This window comes from Balaenoptera musculus, chromosome 4, assembly GCF_009873245.2.
Source record: "Balaenoptera musculus isolate JJ_BM4_2016_0621 chromosome 4, mBalMus1.pri.v3, whole genome shotgun sequence".
In the NCBI taxonomy this organism is placed as follows: domain Eukaryota; kingdom Metazoa; phylum Chordata; class Mammalia; order Artiodactyla; family Balaenopteridae; genus Balaenoptera; species Balaenoptera musculus.
Window position 1 is genome coordinate 61,355,074 of NC_045788.1, and position 15,309 is coordinate 61,370,382.

The 15,309-nt window shown below is 39.9% G+C and overlaps 1 protein-coding gene across 1 annotated transcript in view; it reads right to left on the reverse strand.

The window, feature by feature from the left end:
* Positions 1–2,147: 2,147 nt before the first annotated feature.
* PARL (presenilin associated rhomboid like) overlaps positions 2,148–15,309 on the reverse strand; it is a 64,062-nt gene continuing 50,900 nt past the window's right edge. Inside the window, exons 8-10 of the mRNA XM_036850699.1 lie at positions 6,098–6,199; positions 5,861–5,958; positions 2,148–2,473 (exon numbers count right to left, since the gene is read on the reverse strand). Coding sequence (XP_036706594.1) covers positions 2,362–2,473; positions 5,861–5,958; positions 6,098–6,199 — 312 coding nt within the window. The 3' untranslated portion in view covers positions 2,148–2,361. The remainder of the gene's footprint in view (positions 2,474–5,860; positions 5,959–6,097; positions 6,200–15,309) is intronic.

Genomic DNA, 15,309 nt, shown 5'->3' on the forward strand with positions numbered 1-15,309 from the left:
AAAAAGCACTTACAATGTGCCTGGAATAATGCTGGGTGCCTTCAGGAGGTTTACAGTGCAGTGGGTGACAGACGTGGAAACCAGTGTAATAGAGCGGGCCTTCCAACAGCGGAGAGAGGGCCAGGGGCCTGGACTCGCCGCCCGTTGTGAGGGAGGGTAGTGGGGTCGGGTGGGAATGCAGGGTCCAGGGGCCAAGGGTTCAGCCACGGGCAGCAGAGGCTGGGCCACGGAGGGCCTTGGTAGCCACACTAGGGAGTTTGCATAGGCGACAACAGGAAATGACTAAAGTGTTTTTAGCACTCTGTGGCCTTGTGGAGAAGTACAGGACATTTTAGAGAGCAGCTGGAGAACAATCATAACAACAGTCCAGGTTAGAGACAAGGGACTGAACTTAAGGCACTGGGAGTGGAGAGAAGGGGCTGGATTCTAGAAATGAGAGGTGAGAGAGGGAAATCTAGAATGACCCCAGGTTTCCGGCTTAAGCCAGGATTGATATTTGATGTGCCTGCATAGTGGGGTCCGAGGACCTGGAACTATGCCTGGGACATAGTTCCATACTGTCTACAAAGTAGACATATGTACTGAGTGACAGCTTAGAGATATTCAGTGGGTCCAGAGCTCAGAAGACATCCTCACAGAGATAACTGAAGCCACAGAAATGGAGAGAGACGAGACAGCTAAGAGTGCACTCCTGGGACCCCACACTTCAGAGGACAGTGGAGGTGGCACAGGCTGAGAGGCACGCTAGCCAGGGAAAGCACGGCCTTGGGGTGCTCACGTGTCAGCAGAGAAGCCAAGATGAGAAAGCAAGATACCCCAGCGGGCAAACAGAAGAGTAGGGACAGTTGCCAAAGCCATGGACAGTTAGGCTTGTGCTTCTGGAGCTGGGCGCTGACCTCCCAAGGCCTCTCACAGGTAGGTAACTTGACCTTCCAAACGTTCCTTCTCTAAACATCACAAAGCAGAGAGAGCAGACATGTCTTTGTTGCCTGTTTTCCGGATCTGCCCACAGACGACATGAATTTCATTTTGGACTCCATATGGAATGTCCATGTGATCTCAGCCTCCCATCCCATCTCTGAAAAACACTTCTTGTCTCATCTGTAAGTCACAGGGTTCTTAGCATAACTACATATTCAGAAATGTCAAAGCACAGCAGTGTGACCTTGGGCAGTTCCCACACATGACCGCCCTGGTTCCTTACTGGCAAAATGAGGGCTGGGTTAACAAAAATTCTCTCTCCTTAAAGTGACATTATTTTAGACTATTCTAAACTAGAACAGAGTCCCCTGCCTGGCAAGAATGACCGGTACTTTGCAGCAGAGAAGAGTCCGGCTTGGTGGGAAAAAGATGAAGAACCACCATAACTGGACAATCCCTATGTGCTGGGCACATGCTGCCATTCAGCTCTCAACACCGTGTGAGGGGAGCACGGCTCCCTTCCTTGTCATGAAGCCAGGCGCTCTGTGCCCGCCACCAGGCAAGCCCGGCCCTCTCCAGCGCAAGGTGCAAAATGTGGTATAACCTTTTGAGATCAACCAAAAGACTCAAAAACTCTACTATAAATCCTTTCAAGAAAAACTTTTAAATTCTCAAATCACATTTCCTAGAAATAATTCTCAATCACGAGGACAAGTGAGTTCCACTACAGTGAAGCTATGATGATGACCTCTGTCTGCTATGTCAGTAAGATGCTCCACTTAAAAGAATGTACATTTTCCAACATAAGATGCTATTAGGCTCAGATTCAAGTCTGAATTTATCCAAGATACTTCCTTCTAATTCTTAATTTAGCTACAATTTTAACCTAGAAAGCAAAACCTAAAAATAGCTTTCTGTATATGCCACTCACTGCCACGAAACATTACCTACCTTTTTGGGAAAATTTAGAAAATACTGCAGCTGTTATTTCAGACCCATGCCAGAGAGAAGATGCTCTTAACTTTTACCTGTCAACCAAGCAAGGAAAGGGGTAGGTAAGTAAGAGTAAATATTTAGCAGAGGTGCTAGAAGGCCAACATTAAAAAACAAGCGCCTCTGAGTTCCAATCAGACCTTTCCATGTACTCAAACTATGTTAAATATAACAACGAACAGCAAGATTCCAGGGCAGCATTAGTGCTCTTCAAAAGAGACATATACCCGCTGTTTACAAACTAGAGATATAAACCTTTATTTCACAACTTTGTCATAATTCATTTTCTAATGAGACATGTACTGGGGACATAGTTTAAAATACTGGGAAAGCTAGATGCTCAGTGTCTTCCAGGCAGGAGCAAAGATGTGGTCACTCCAGGGCCGATGCATTCCTAGGGCTTCAGGCAGCATGGACCAGTCGTACCAGTATTGTCCAACCCCAGTTTTACTTAGAGCCACCTCCTTTTTTGGGGCCGTTAGTCCTCATTTCATGCCAAATTTTCACTAGAGGCTCCCTGTTCTTCCAAATGAGTTCATGACCATAAGTAATATACCATCTGGGGAAAAGAAAAACAAACCAAGTCCAACATTCAAACAGTATGACATACAAATGCCAAGTACTATGATGATATCAAGCTGACATTTTAAAAACTGAATGCCACTGTCATTTACTATCCAGCATATTAAAATAGCTGATTAATTTATTTAATGTAGATCAATGACTTACCTTTAATATATAGAATACATAAAAGATGGAAATAGGATGGGACCATGTGTGACTGCTCCAAAACTGTAAGTACTTCACACACACTACTTTTAATTCACCACAACCCTGCAAATCAAGTATCACTTTTCCGATTTACAAACATGAAGAAATCAAGTCTGAAAGAAAGTCATTTGCCCAAGGCGCTAACAGCTTCTAAGTGGTCAATCAAGCACTCACTTGCAGGTCAGAGTGATTCTAAGCCTGGACTCTTTTTATTATGTCAAGTGTAAGAAATGTCAGAATTAGAATTAACTAATAATGATGGCTATACTAATTTAAATGCCTCTCCTTCCTCACCTTCAGCCTGGCTACACAAAAGGATCCAAATTCTGCCCACCTTTTAAAATACAGCTCCAATCCCCATCCTCCTGTTAAACAATGCCGAAAAGCAGCCTGAAGCAATGAGCCGAGGAAGCGAAACACTGAGAGGTTTAGCAATTTAACTTGCTCAGGCTGCACAACTAGGAATCACCAAACTGACACTAGAACCCAAATCTGACCCTGTAACCTGCGCTCTAACCGCGGGGCTGCACTTCAGCCTCTCGGGAGCACCTGCTTAAGCTGAGGAACACACAGGGAGTGAGATCAGAAGCCCACAGGCCCGGGTCTGCATGACCAGGAGCTCTACCCGAGGGCAGCACAGGCTGCAGGAGGAGCTCAAAGGCACCTGCCTCCCCGGGGAGCTTCCCTGGAGGAGGGGGATTTGAATGGCTATTTTAAAAAAGCTTTTGTTATTGAAACTTTTATTTTTGCCCTGGTTTCCCCAAACAGATTTCATGTTCCCTGAGGCAGAGAAACTAGATTTTGTTGATCTTTCATCTTAGACAACCTGACTGAAAAAAATGCTCTATTCAACTTAATTGATATCAGAATGGCAGTTTAATGTTTTAAACATTTTTTAAATGTTTGGAGCATGTATTTTTTTTATTACAAAGGGCTTGAATTGTACCTGAATCTTAATTCTCACTAATATAGTTAAAATTTAATCATAAAAAGTCACCATTAAAATTTTGAAAAATGATCAGTAAATTTGCAGAAAGAAAAAAAAGCATTTTAAAAACATGCAATTAATTAACAGCATGTAACAAAATTCTTTGGGCTTAGAGTGAAGTTCTCTGGTGAACTTAAAACAAGAGAAAAAGGATCACCCTATGATTCAAATGCAATTATAAAACTCTTACAAGAAATGAAACACTTGTCGGGAACTCTCCATTAGTAAAGTGTCCTTCTCAAATCTTTTAACCTACTTATTTCAAGCAAAGAGTCAAACACTTTAATCTTACAGGTACATTGTTTTGATTATACTCGTAAGTTCAAATGTAATTGGTCATTCGGTTAAATTAAAATTAGGAAAATATTTCAAGCTGACTAATTTTTGAGGTATCTTTTTTGTTTGTTTTTGGTAGCAGCCTCACAGTCTAGTGCTCAGTCTGAAACTCCAGCTCTGCAATGACTCGCCGTGCGACCTTGGATACTCCCTTCTTTAAGCAGTTTCCTTTCTGTAAAGTTGGACTACCTCACAGGATGTTAAGAGTATTAAATTACTCCTTAGCGTAGGCACACAGCAAATACTCAATATACATTAGCTATCATTACTGCAGCAGTACAAGGTGAAGACCATAAAATGTGGTCAGGGACATAAAGTCAAAGCAATGTGCAGGAGGTTACCAACAGATCTTTACCTTTTCTAACATCTTTAATCTAGACTGAGGAATCTTTACCATTAAAGATGTTAGAAAAGATGAATTCTAGATATGACCAAGATCTAGTAAATGAAAGGAGTTGAAATTAGAAACAGCAAAGAGAAAGGATTCCTCTGCCTTTCAGATTCTGGACTTTAAAATGCATTTGATCCAGTTTTCAGAACAGAAAAAGGTCATCTAATTATAGTTGAGAGGAATAAAAAACTGCTGGGGAAAAGATCCTTTAAGTATACATGGAAGGAGCCAGGTAAATTTAGAGTTCATAAAACAAAACCCCTTTTTCATCATCAGTCTTTATGTTTCTCATACTGTAATACCAGGTCAGTTTTTACTATTTATAATGGGCTGCTGTTAAAGCTCGAACTCAAACATGCTATTCTTTAATCATCACTGAAAATTATAAATGGCATAATGGCATTTAGTTCCACTGCCTACTGGGCAAAACTGCTCCACTTAGATTTTTCTACTTTTTTTTTTTTTAATTAAAAAACTAAGGTTTCCCACTGTTGTGAAATAAAGTAAAAACCAAATAAGGGTAAAAGGCAACATTATGCAAGAAAAGAGAGGCCATCAGGGATCCAGCATATCAGACAGACAACAGCTCTGCTGAAGGGCCTCTCACGGTCAGATGGACTCCAGGAGCCCTGAGGAAGTCCTATGACGGCGTCGCTACAGCACTACTGTGTTTTAGGCAAGAGTCCACTGCCTGAAGCACAAGTGGGAGATCTTGTAACCACAAGGTAACTGTAATCACTGTGGTGTGACAGAGGTGGGGAGGGCTTTGGATCTGGGTTTAAATCTCTGCTCTGCTACTTAAGAGCTGTTTGACCTGGGGAAGATCACTTCTGAGCCTCAGTTTCCATCAGTGAAACAGAGGTAATAATTATATAACGCAAGGTGACTAGCTCAGTGCCTGCAACATAACAGATGCTCAATAAGTAGTCAACACGAGTTTATGACATCTGGCCTATACTCCAGTCATGCAGCAGGCACCTGCACACTCATCGCAAGCAGAGGACCAGTTCCCCCCACTCAGGGAGTCTGCCCAGCACTGGTGAGGTCAGTGGTAGCCAGGTAGGGGAGCAGGGTAGGGACTGGGCAGGGGAGATGTGGCTTGAGAGTGGGGAAAGGAATACAGCACAGACTAGGGGGCTGGGCAACAGCCTCCAAGAAGGACTAGGAATTTTGACAGTCATGAGTTCAGGTGACTTGAGGTTAAGGGGAGGGTAAAGGCACAGATGGTCTCCCTCTACAAATGACCGAGGCAGGGGCAGGGCCAACAGTCTCACGTTCCCATCTCATATGGTGAAGCTGCTCAAGACCAAAGCAAACCATGTTGCGATTTCCTTGCCCTCCCAACCCCACCTGCCCTGCTTCCATCACAGAAGTAACTGCCTTATTCTGCCTTCCTTAGGAGTGGGGGGAGGGAGATGAGCTGAGAAAGCAGTGTAACAGTCAATCATACTCAAACTTACATTCCAAAGAGAGCTCCCCCAAGATGTGCAGCATGATCAAACAATTTCCATCCCAGGATCATTCCTGCTGTATCCATGGCAATAATGGCTTTTAGGGCCTGAAAGCCAGCAAAAGAGAACAGAACTGATACAACTTTGATTCCTCCAGCATTGACATTTCTAATTTAAGGACAAGAATTCAGTCAATGTAAAAATATCACCACTGTCCCCAGCACTTCACTTCATAAAAATACTCACATTCCCTGCCGTGAACGTGAACATTGGAAGGAAGATAATGGCGAGCCTCCCTTCTGGGATCTTAGTGCAGACAGCTGCAAGGACAGTCATGATTGCGCCCGACTGCAAATTAACATATTGGGGAAAAAGTGAAACTCTCATTGTGCAACTGCTTAGTGACTACAATGTCTAACGTAGAAATACTTTTTCCAGAAAGCTTACAAGCCACACATTTCTAGGTGAGCACAAAGTTAAAAAGCTTTCCATTACTAACGTACAAAATATCAGGCAAAGGGACTCCAAGTCCGTGATACGGTAACCACCTGGCAAGGACTGAACTACAGGCAATAAGATGTAACAACCAGCATGTCAGCAGTTAATGAACTTCAGGGACAGTTATGTGTGTCACATGCATCATTTCATTTAATGACTAAAAAAGGACTTCTCAAACTTCAACAAAATTCCTCGAGGGACTTCCCTGGTGACGCAGTTGTTAAGAATCTGCCTGCCAATGCAGGGGACATGGCTTCGAGCCCTGGTCCAGAAGATTCCACATGCGCGGAGCAACTAAGCCCGTGCGCTGTAACTACTGAGCCTGCGCTCTAGAGCCCGTAAGCCACAACTACTGAGCCCGTGTGCCACAACTACTGAAGCCCGTGTGCCTAGAGCCTGTGCTCCACAACAAGAGAAGCCACCACAATGAGAAGCCCGCGCACCGCGATGAAGAGTAGCCCCCAGTCGCTGCAACTAGAGAAAGCCCACGTGCAGCAATGAACACCCAACACAACCAAATAAATAAATAAATAAAATTAAAAAAAAAAAAACAACAAAAACTCCTCGAACCAGAGAGTGAGCATGAATTTGCCCAAAGAAACCAACATGTGTGGAATTTCTCCCAAATTTAATGCTTTACCATAAATCACGTGAAATTTGTATCCTACTTCATTATAACACTAAACATTTTCCTTAAAACGTTTGACAAATGTTCTGCTCCAGGAAAGCATGCCAAATTTATCCCATGGCTCTGCATGACCCCCCCCCCCCACAGCATCCTCCCAGGGACACACATGCATCCGCCTGCTTGAGAAGCACTTTCCCCAACAGCCTTGTATTTGAGAATAAAAATCAAAACTTAAAAACCTTATGACCAGTAAGTCAACCATTTCTTGTTATAATTGAAATTATAACTGCTGTATAGTATTATCGTCTATTGTGTTTTTCCACATTGCTACATAACCTTCATAATTTAAATTGATAATGGCTATGAAATATCTCCTGGATAAATTATGATAATTTAAACTTTCTTAATGTTACACGTGTTCCTAATTCCTCTAAATGATACAATACTTGAGAAATTGGATCATAATCCCTTGTTTACATTAAATCTCACGATAATCATTGATTCAAATACTTGAGTCCTACCAGGCACTATGCTAGATGTTGGGGATACGGAGGGGAACAAAATTGACAGTCCCTGCCTTAATGGAGCTTACAGACTGGCATGAAAGACATAAATGAGTAAAAACCACAAAATGTAATCAGTTATGATGGGGAAGCACAGCAACTGCCAAACTGTTTTCCAAAGTGGTTTTAGTGTTTTACTTTCCTACCAGCAGTGTATGAGATTTCCAGTTCCTCCACATCCTCACCAACACTTGGTATGGTCAGTCTTTTAAATCTGTAATATAGGTTTATAGTGATACCTCAGTGTGGTTTTTATTTTCATTTTCCTAACAACTAATGATGTTCATCTTTTCATTTGCTTATTTGCTATCCATACATCTTCTTTGAAGTGTCTGTTCAAACCTTCTGCCCATTCTTTTTGAATTTTTCTTTATATAGTCTGGACACAAGTCCTTTGTCAGACTTCTGACATGCAAATATTTTCTTTTAGCATGTATCTTGTCTTTTAACAGTATCTTTAGAAGTGTAAGTTTTTAACTTACATGAAGTCTGATTTATTTATTTTTTTATTTTTTTTTTTTAATTTTATAGCTACTTTATTTATTTATTTATTTATCTTTGGCTGTGTTGGGTCTTCGGTTCGTGCGAGGGCTTTCTCTAGTTACGGCAAGTGGGGGCCACTCTTCATCGCGGTGCGGGGACCGCTCTTCATCGCGGTGCGCGGGCCTTTCACTATCGCGGCCCCTCCCGTTGCGGGGCACAGGCTCCAGACGCGCAGGCTCAGTAGTTGTGGCTCACGGGCCCAGCTGCTCCGTGGCATGTGGGATCTTCCCAGACCAGGGCTCGAACCCGTGTCCCCTGCATTAGCAGGCAGATTCTCAACCACTGCGCCACCAGGGAAGCCCGAAGTCTGATTTATTAATTTGTGCTTTTTGGTCTCTGAACTACGAAATCTTTGCCTAAAATAAGGTCACAAAGAGTTTTTTCCTATGTTTTCTTCTGTAAGTTTTTATTTTAGGTTTTACATTTAGGTCTGTTTCACTTTGAAAAAAATTCCAAAATACTCCTGAACCAGACTCACCAATTTTTAACATTCTGCCACATTTCACTTATCATTTTTTCTTTATATCTGTACTTTTTTTCCTGAACCATTTGAGAGTAGGCTGCATATGTCATACCCTTTTACCCCTAAATACTTCAGTGTATATTTCCTAAGAACTTGAATATCTTTATATATCCTACAATACAGTTCTCAATTTCAAGAAATTTTATACTGATATATTATACTTTCATTTAATCTATAAACATATTCCAGTTTTATCAATTGCTCCACTAATGCCCTTGCAGCTGTTTTTCCCCACGTATTGCATTTAGTTGCCATGTCTCTTTGGTCTCCTAAAAGCTGGACCATTTCCACAGCCATTTTTTAAAAAGGGGGTCCATTTTCATTAAAAGCCTCTGACTAAAAACGGTGAAAATAAAGAATCTCTGCATGGGGTAGGCTAAACATTTGTCTAAAAAGCAAGTTGTGGGAATTCCCTGGTGGTCCAGTGGTTAGGACTCTGCACGTCCACTGCCGGGGGCCCAGGTTCAATCCCTGGCTGGGGAACTAAGATCCCACAAGCCACATGGTACGACCAAAACATAAAAAAATAAAATGTCATTTAAAAAAATAAAGCAAGTTGCAATTTATTCAGACACATATATGTTTAAATTTGCGTAGATAAAGGTCACTTGGAGAAAATTTTAGAAGGAAAATGGAACTGCTTCCTATGGTTAAAATAATGTATAATAAGTACAATAAGTTATAGTCACAAAGAAACTGGCTTTACATAGAAATGCACAGCTAATGAGAATTTTCTTTAATATTTAAATTTCTGTAAATGAGGACTTTAGATGGAGAATATAATCATCTATGGAGAAGCAATTTAGAGGGTACAGGATTTTAGTGCTCTTCTTTCAATTCAGCTAACCAAATTATATTTGTTTCATTTTGGGGAAAAGTATAATTTTATTGGTTTTTTTCTCTCAGAAAATAAGGTCTCAACTTGATTTCTTCTGGGTTTTGTTGAGTTGAATTTTTAGGTTTTATTTAAAAATCTAGGATATTCAAGTTGCACATCTTAAAGCCTGAAAGGTGAAGGGTTACTCTTTACTCTGACTTTCAAATTCTCAGTGACACTGACATCCACTCTGCTTAATACAGTATATGCTGGTAGCTTATAGTGGCAGATGTTGAAGTTCTAGCCAAAACAAATCTTTCAGAACAAATATAAATTTGGCCAGTATAACATGTTGCACCCTAGAGGAACCATGACCCAGCAAGTTTTGTGGGGAATCCCATCTTCTGAGGTAGTGCTGATATCCTTCCTTGAAAGCTGCTGTGATACATTAAGGACGTGGAGTGGGGAAACCAGCAAAAGAGTGAACAAATTATGGAGGCTGTGTGTGCACGTGTGTGTGTCTTCACAAGGCAGCGATTGCCCTGTGAAGGGAAGTCAGGATTTCTGAAGAACCTCGTGTGTTACTATTGCAGACTTACATAGGAGCCAGTTTGGTAAATATACAATAACAGACAGCTGATCTTAAATAGAGACTACAGAATTCTGACTCCTAACCTCCACTGCAAAATTAACATGTATCTCCAACACCCAGCCTATCCCTTTTAATATGTAGCTGACTTTGTTTCCTTGTTCTTTCATTTTTTTTAGCCTAAGCCCTGGGTTGTCTTTGTCCACTTGGCTGAACTCATGTCTTAGGTTCTCCTTCTGAGGAATATTAATGCTGTCCTTCCACCTTGTAGCTTCCCCAACCCATTCCTAGGAATGCAGCATGAGCTGGTTTCCCTGTTTAGGCTGACTGGCAACCATATATTAAAGGGCTGCGGACTTCGGGGATGCCTGGGACTCATAAGTCTTTAAAGTTTTAGTAACTCCTAAAATGTAAGATAATCCTTTATTCTGAAGCAACTCTTCACACAGAAGACCCTAGAAAGTTGGCGATTAAGAGAAGTAGATGCTATATTCCAGAAATAGCCTTTTTAATATAAAAAAGTAGGGACCTTTCCTTTTAATTATAGGGGCAATCAGAGTCAATTATAGGAGCACCTTTTAGAAATTTTTCTCTTAGGTGTTTTTTAAACATCCTATTTTGAAATAATTTAAATCTTACAGAAAAGTTTGCAGGAATAGTACAAAGGACTCCCAAGTCTTTAAACATAAAAAAATAAAAGTTGGGTTTACTGAAGTATAAGTGACATACAAAAAACTGCACATGTTTAAAGTTTATAATTAAGTTTTGACATATAAATACCTATGAAACCATGGCCACACTCAAGATTATGAGTGTGGCCAAAAAGTTCATCATCCCCAAAAGTTCCCTGGTGCTCCTCTGCAGTGCGTCCCTCCTGCTCCTCCCCCATTCCTAGGCTACAACTTCTCTACTTTGTTAAGATAGATTCACTTTGAGTTTTATATTGATGGAATCACACAGCATATACTCCATTTTGTTGTTGTCTGGCTTCCTTTACTCTGTATAGTTATTTTGAAATTCACCCATGTGGTTGTATCAATAATTTATTCCCTTACATGGGTGAATTACATTCCATTGTATGGTTATACCATAATATGTATATTCATTCACCTGATGGACATTTGAGTTTTTTCTAGTTTTGGCTGTTACCAAAAAAGCTGTGAATATCTGTGTACAACCCTTTGTGTTCTTTCATTTCTCTTGGGTAAACACCTAGGAGTGAAATGGCCAGATCATATGGTAAATAGATGATTATCTCCATCTAAAGCACTCATTACAGAAATTTAAATATTAAAGAAAATTCTCATTAGCTGTGCATTTCTATGTAAAGTCAGTTTTTTTGTTATTAAATTTTATTTATTTTAATTTCATTTTTCCTCTGACTTTATTTTTTAACATCTTTACTGGAGTATAATTGCTTTACAATGGTGTGTTAGTTTCTGCTGTATAACAAAGTGAATCATCTATACATATACATACATCCCCATATCTCCTCCCTCTTGCGTCTCCCTCCCACCCTCCCTGTCCCACCCCTCTAGGTGGACACAAAGCACTGAGCTGACCTCCCTGTGCTATGCAGCTCCTTCCCACTAGCTGTCTATTTTACATTTGGTAGTGTATATAAAGTCAGTTTCTTTGTGACTATAATTTATTGTACTTATCATATTATTTTAAAGATAGGACGCAGTTCCATTATCCTTCTAAAATTTTCTCAAAGTGACCTTTATCTACGCAGATTTAAATATATTTATGTGTCTGAATAAGTTGCAACTTGCTTTTTAGACAAATGTTTGGCATACCCCAGGCAGAGATTCTTTATTTTCACCTTTTCTAGTAGGAGGCTTTTTAAGAATATAATAAAAATGAACCCTTCCTCCTCAGAAAAATTCATACATATTTTAGACATAATTTCAGGGACTCATGAACCCAAACCCATGTAGACCCTAGAGGTCTGGTTCTTTGATTAGAGATAAAGATCTTTTATTCTCCCCTAATAATTTGTTTATGTATACTGGTTATGAACTTGTAATCAATATGCACATGTAATATTTTTATTTATTTCATAAATAAACAATTTTCATTACGTATTTTTCTTTATCAATATATAATCTTCATGTATCTATCATATAAATTTTTTTAACACTATGAATTTTAAATGAATTTGCTCTAAGAGGCCTTCTGCTTCCACAAGCTACATATAGCTAAAAACCCTGGGCATTATATGTAAAACAAATATAAGATGACTCTAAAAGACTGAGAAAGGAGAGCAGCCCAGCTAGGAACCTTAGGATCCAAGGAATGACACAGTGGTGAGTTCCCCGGGTTTTCTTTTGGCCTCATGCTGCTCAGACTGGGCTCTGGAGAAGCTCACAACCTGGAAACACCAATGAACTCAGACAACATAGGCCTGTACCAAAAAATGCTCTCTCTAGCCAAAGGACCAAGAAAGCATAGCCTAGCAAGACACAAAACTTTTAGACAATAACCACTTTACTCCAGCCAAACACCACAGAAACAACTGTGGCCCGATCCCCATCAGCAAAAGCTGAGTGGAGAGCCTGGACTTCCAGCCTTACAGACTGTAATGAGGCGTCCCACCGTCCCTGACAGGGTGGTGTCAGTGGAGGTCACACAGGCAGCAGTAATAAGGCACTCTTCCTCCTCCTAGCCAGGGCTGTATCAGTAGAGGTCTCCTGAGGAGCCCAAACTCCCCGCCCTGCAGCAACAAGAGCTCTTCCCCACCAGTGTCAAAGGAGACTGAGTGGGGAACCTGGACTGCCTCACTCACCTGGCAGTAGCAATCACAGCACTGTCAGAGGTGGCCTGCTAAACAGTAGATTTAATTAAGATTAAAGTCTCATAACGTAATATCCAAAATGTCCAGGTTCCATTTAAAAATCACTCATCAGGGAATTCCCTGGTAGTCCAGTGGTTAGGCCTCGGCACTTTCAATGCCACGGCCGAGGTTCGATCCCTAGTCAGGGAACTAAGATCCTAGAAGCTGTGAGGCGTGGCCAAATAAATAAATAAAATAAAAATAAAAATCACTCATCATACCAAGAACCAGAAAAATCTCAACTTGAGTGAGAAAAGACAATTAATAGATACCAACATCAAGATGACACAGATGTTAGAATTATCTAACAAGCATTTTAAAACAGCCATCATAAAAATGGTTCAACAAGCAATTACAAACATGCTTGAAACAAGTAAAAAACAGCACAGAAATAGAAAAGCTCAAAGAAATAGGAGATATCAAGAACAATGTAAACTTTAGAATGAAAAATACAATAACCTAAATAAAAACACTGAATGGCTTGAGCAGAATGGAAAGGACAGAAAATAATCAGTTACCTTGAGACAGAATAGCAATTACCCAATCTGAACAACAGAGGAAAAACAGTCTTTAAAAAAAGTTAATGGAGTTTCAGAGACCCATGAGATAATAACAAACTATCTAACATCATGTCATCAGAGTCCCAGAAGGAGAAAAGAAAAAGGGTGAGGCTGAAAAAGTATCTGAAGAAATGGCTGAACATTTCCCAAAAGACATAAACCTATAGATTCAAGAAACCTAGTGAACCACAAACAAGATAAACACAGATATCCATGACAAGACATATAGTCAAACTTCTGAAACTAAAGACAAAGGAAAAAGTCTAGCAAGTAGTAAAAGAAATGACACCTTACCTATAGGGGAAAAGCTATTTGAACAACAAAGAATTTCTCTTCAGAGACTATGGAGGCCAAAAAAAGTGGCACATTTTTCAACTGCTGAAAGAACTGTCAGCCTGGAATTTTATATCCAACGAAAATATCCTTCAGAAATGAAGGGTAGAAAAAAAATGAAAGGGAAATCAAAACATTCTCAGAAAAAAAACTTGAGAATCTGTCACCAGCAGGCCTAACTGGCTAGTGGCTATGGAATGGCTAAGAGAAGTTTTCTAAACAATTAAATGATATAAGGAGGAAATCCTGGAACATCAGAAAGAAAGAACAATGGAAAAAGTAAAAATTGGGTGTAAATACAATAGACTGTTCTCCTCTCTTGGAATTTTCTAACTTATGTTTAATGGTTGAAGCAAAAATTATAACAGTGATATTCTAAATGTATGTAGAGGAAATATTTAAGACGATTATAATTTGGGGAAGGTATGCAGACAAAAAGCAAGGTAAGGCTCACTTCACTCAAACTGGTAAAATGATACCACCAGTAGACTGTGGTAAGTGATATATATAGACTGTAGTACCCAGAAGCAGCCACTAAAAAGTTATACAAAGAGATATACTCCAGAACACTATAGATAAATCAAAATGGAATTCCAAATGAATCTGCACTAGTGATCACTTTATTTCACTTGCAACCTTGTAAGAAAGAGACTGAAGGTACTTTCCTAAGCACAAGAATTCAGTTTATGTACAAGTTAGACCAGTGATAAGTTAAATCAATGAAGTTACAGCAAGCAGGTTATCATAATGTTGGTGAGCAAATTCAGCCTATGATAAACTATTTACAAACACAACCATAAAAAATCTATGGGATGAAGTAAAAGCAGTCCTTAGAGGGAAGTTCATAGCAATACAGGCCTTCTTTAAGATATAAAAAAATCTCAAATAATCTCAAATCTAACCCATCACCTAAAACAATTAGAAAAAGAACAAAAACCTAAAGTCAGCAGAAGGAAGGAGACATTAAAGATCAGAGAGGAAATAAATAAAACAAAGATTAAAAAAACAATAGGACAAAACCCAATAAAATCAAGAGCTGGTTCTTTTAAAGGGTAAACAATTGACAAACCTCTGGCCAGGTTCACCAAGAAGAAAGGAAAGGAGACCTAAATAAACAAAATATGAAAGAGGAGAAATCACAACTGATACCACAGAAATACAAAAAACCATAAGAGAATACTGTGAACGATTATATGCCAACAAACTTGACAATCCAGAAGAAATGGACAACTTTTTAGAAACATACAGCCCACCAAACCTGAATCAAGAAGAAATAGATAACTTGAACAGATCACTAGACATGAAATAGAATCTGTAACTAAAAAAACTCCCTGCAGACAGAAGTCCAGGACCAGATGGCTTCACTGGGTAATTCTACTAAACATACAGAGAAGAACGTGTACTGCTCCCTCTCAAACTCTTCCAAAAGACTTAAGAGGAAAGAACACTCCCAAAGACATGCTATAAAGCCACCATCACCCTGATACCAAAACCAGACAAAGACACTACCAAAAAAGAAGATTACAGGCCAATATCTTTGATGAATACAGACACAAAAATTCTCAACA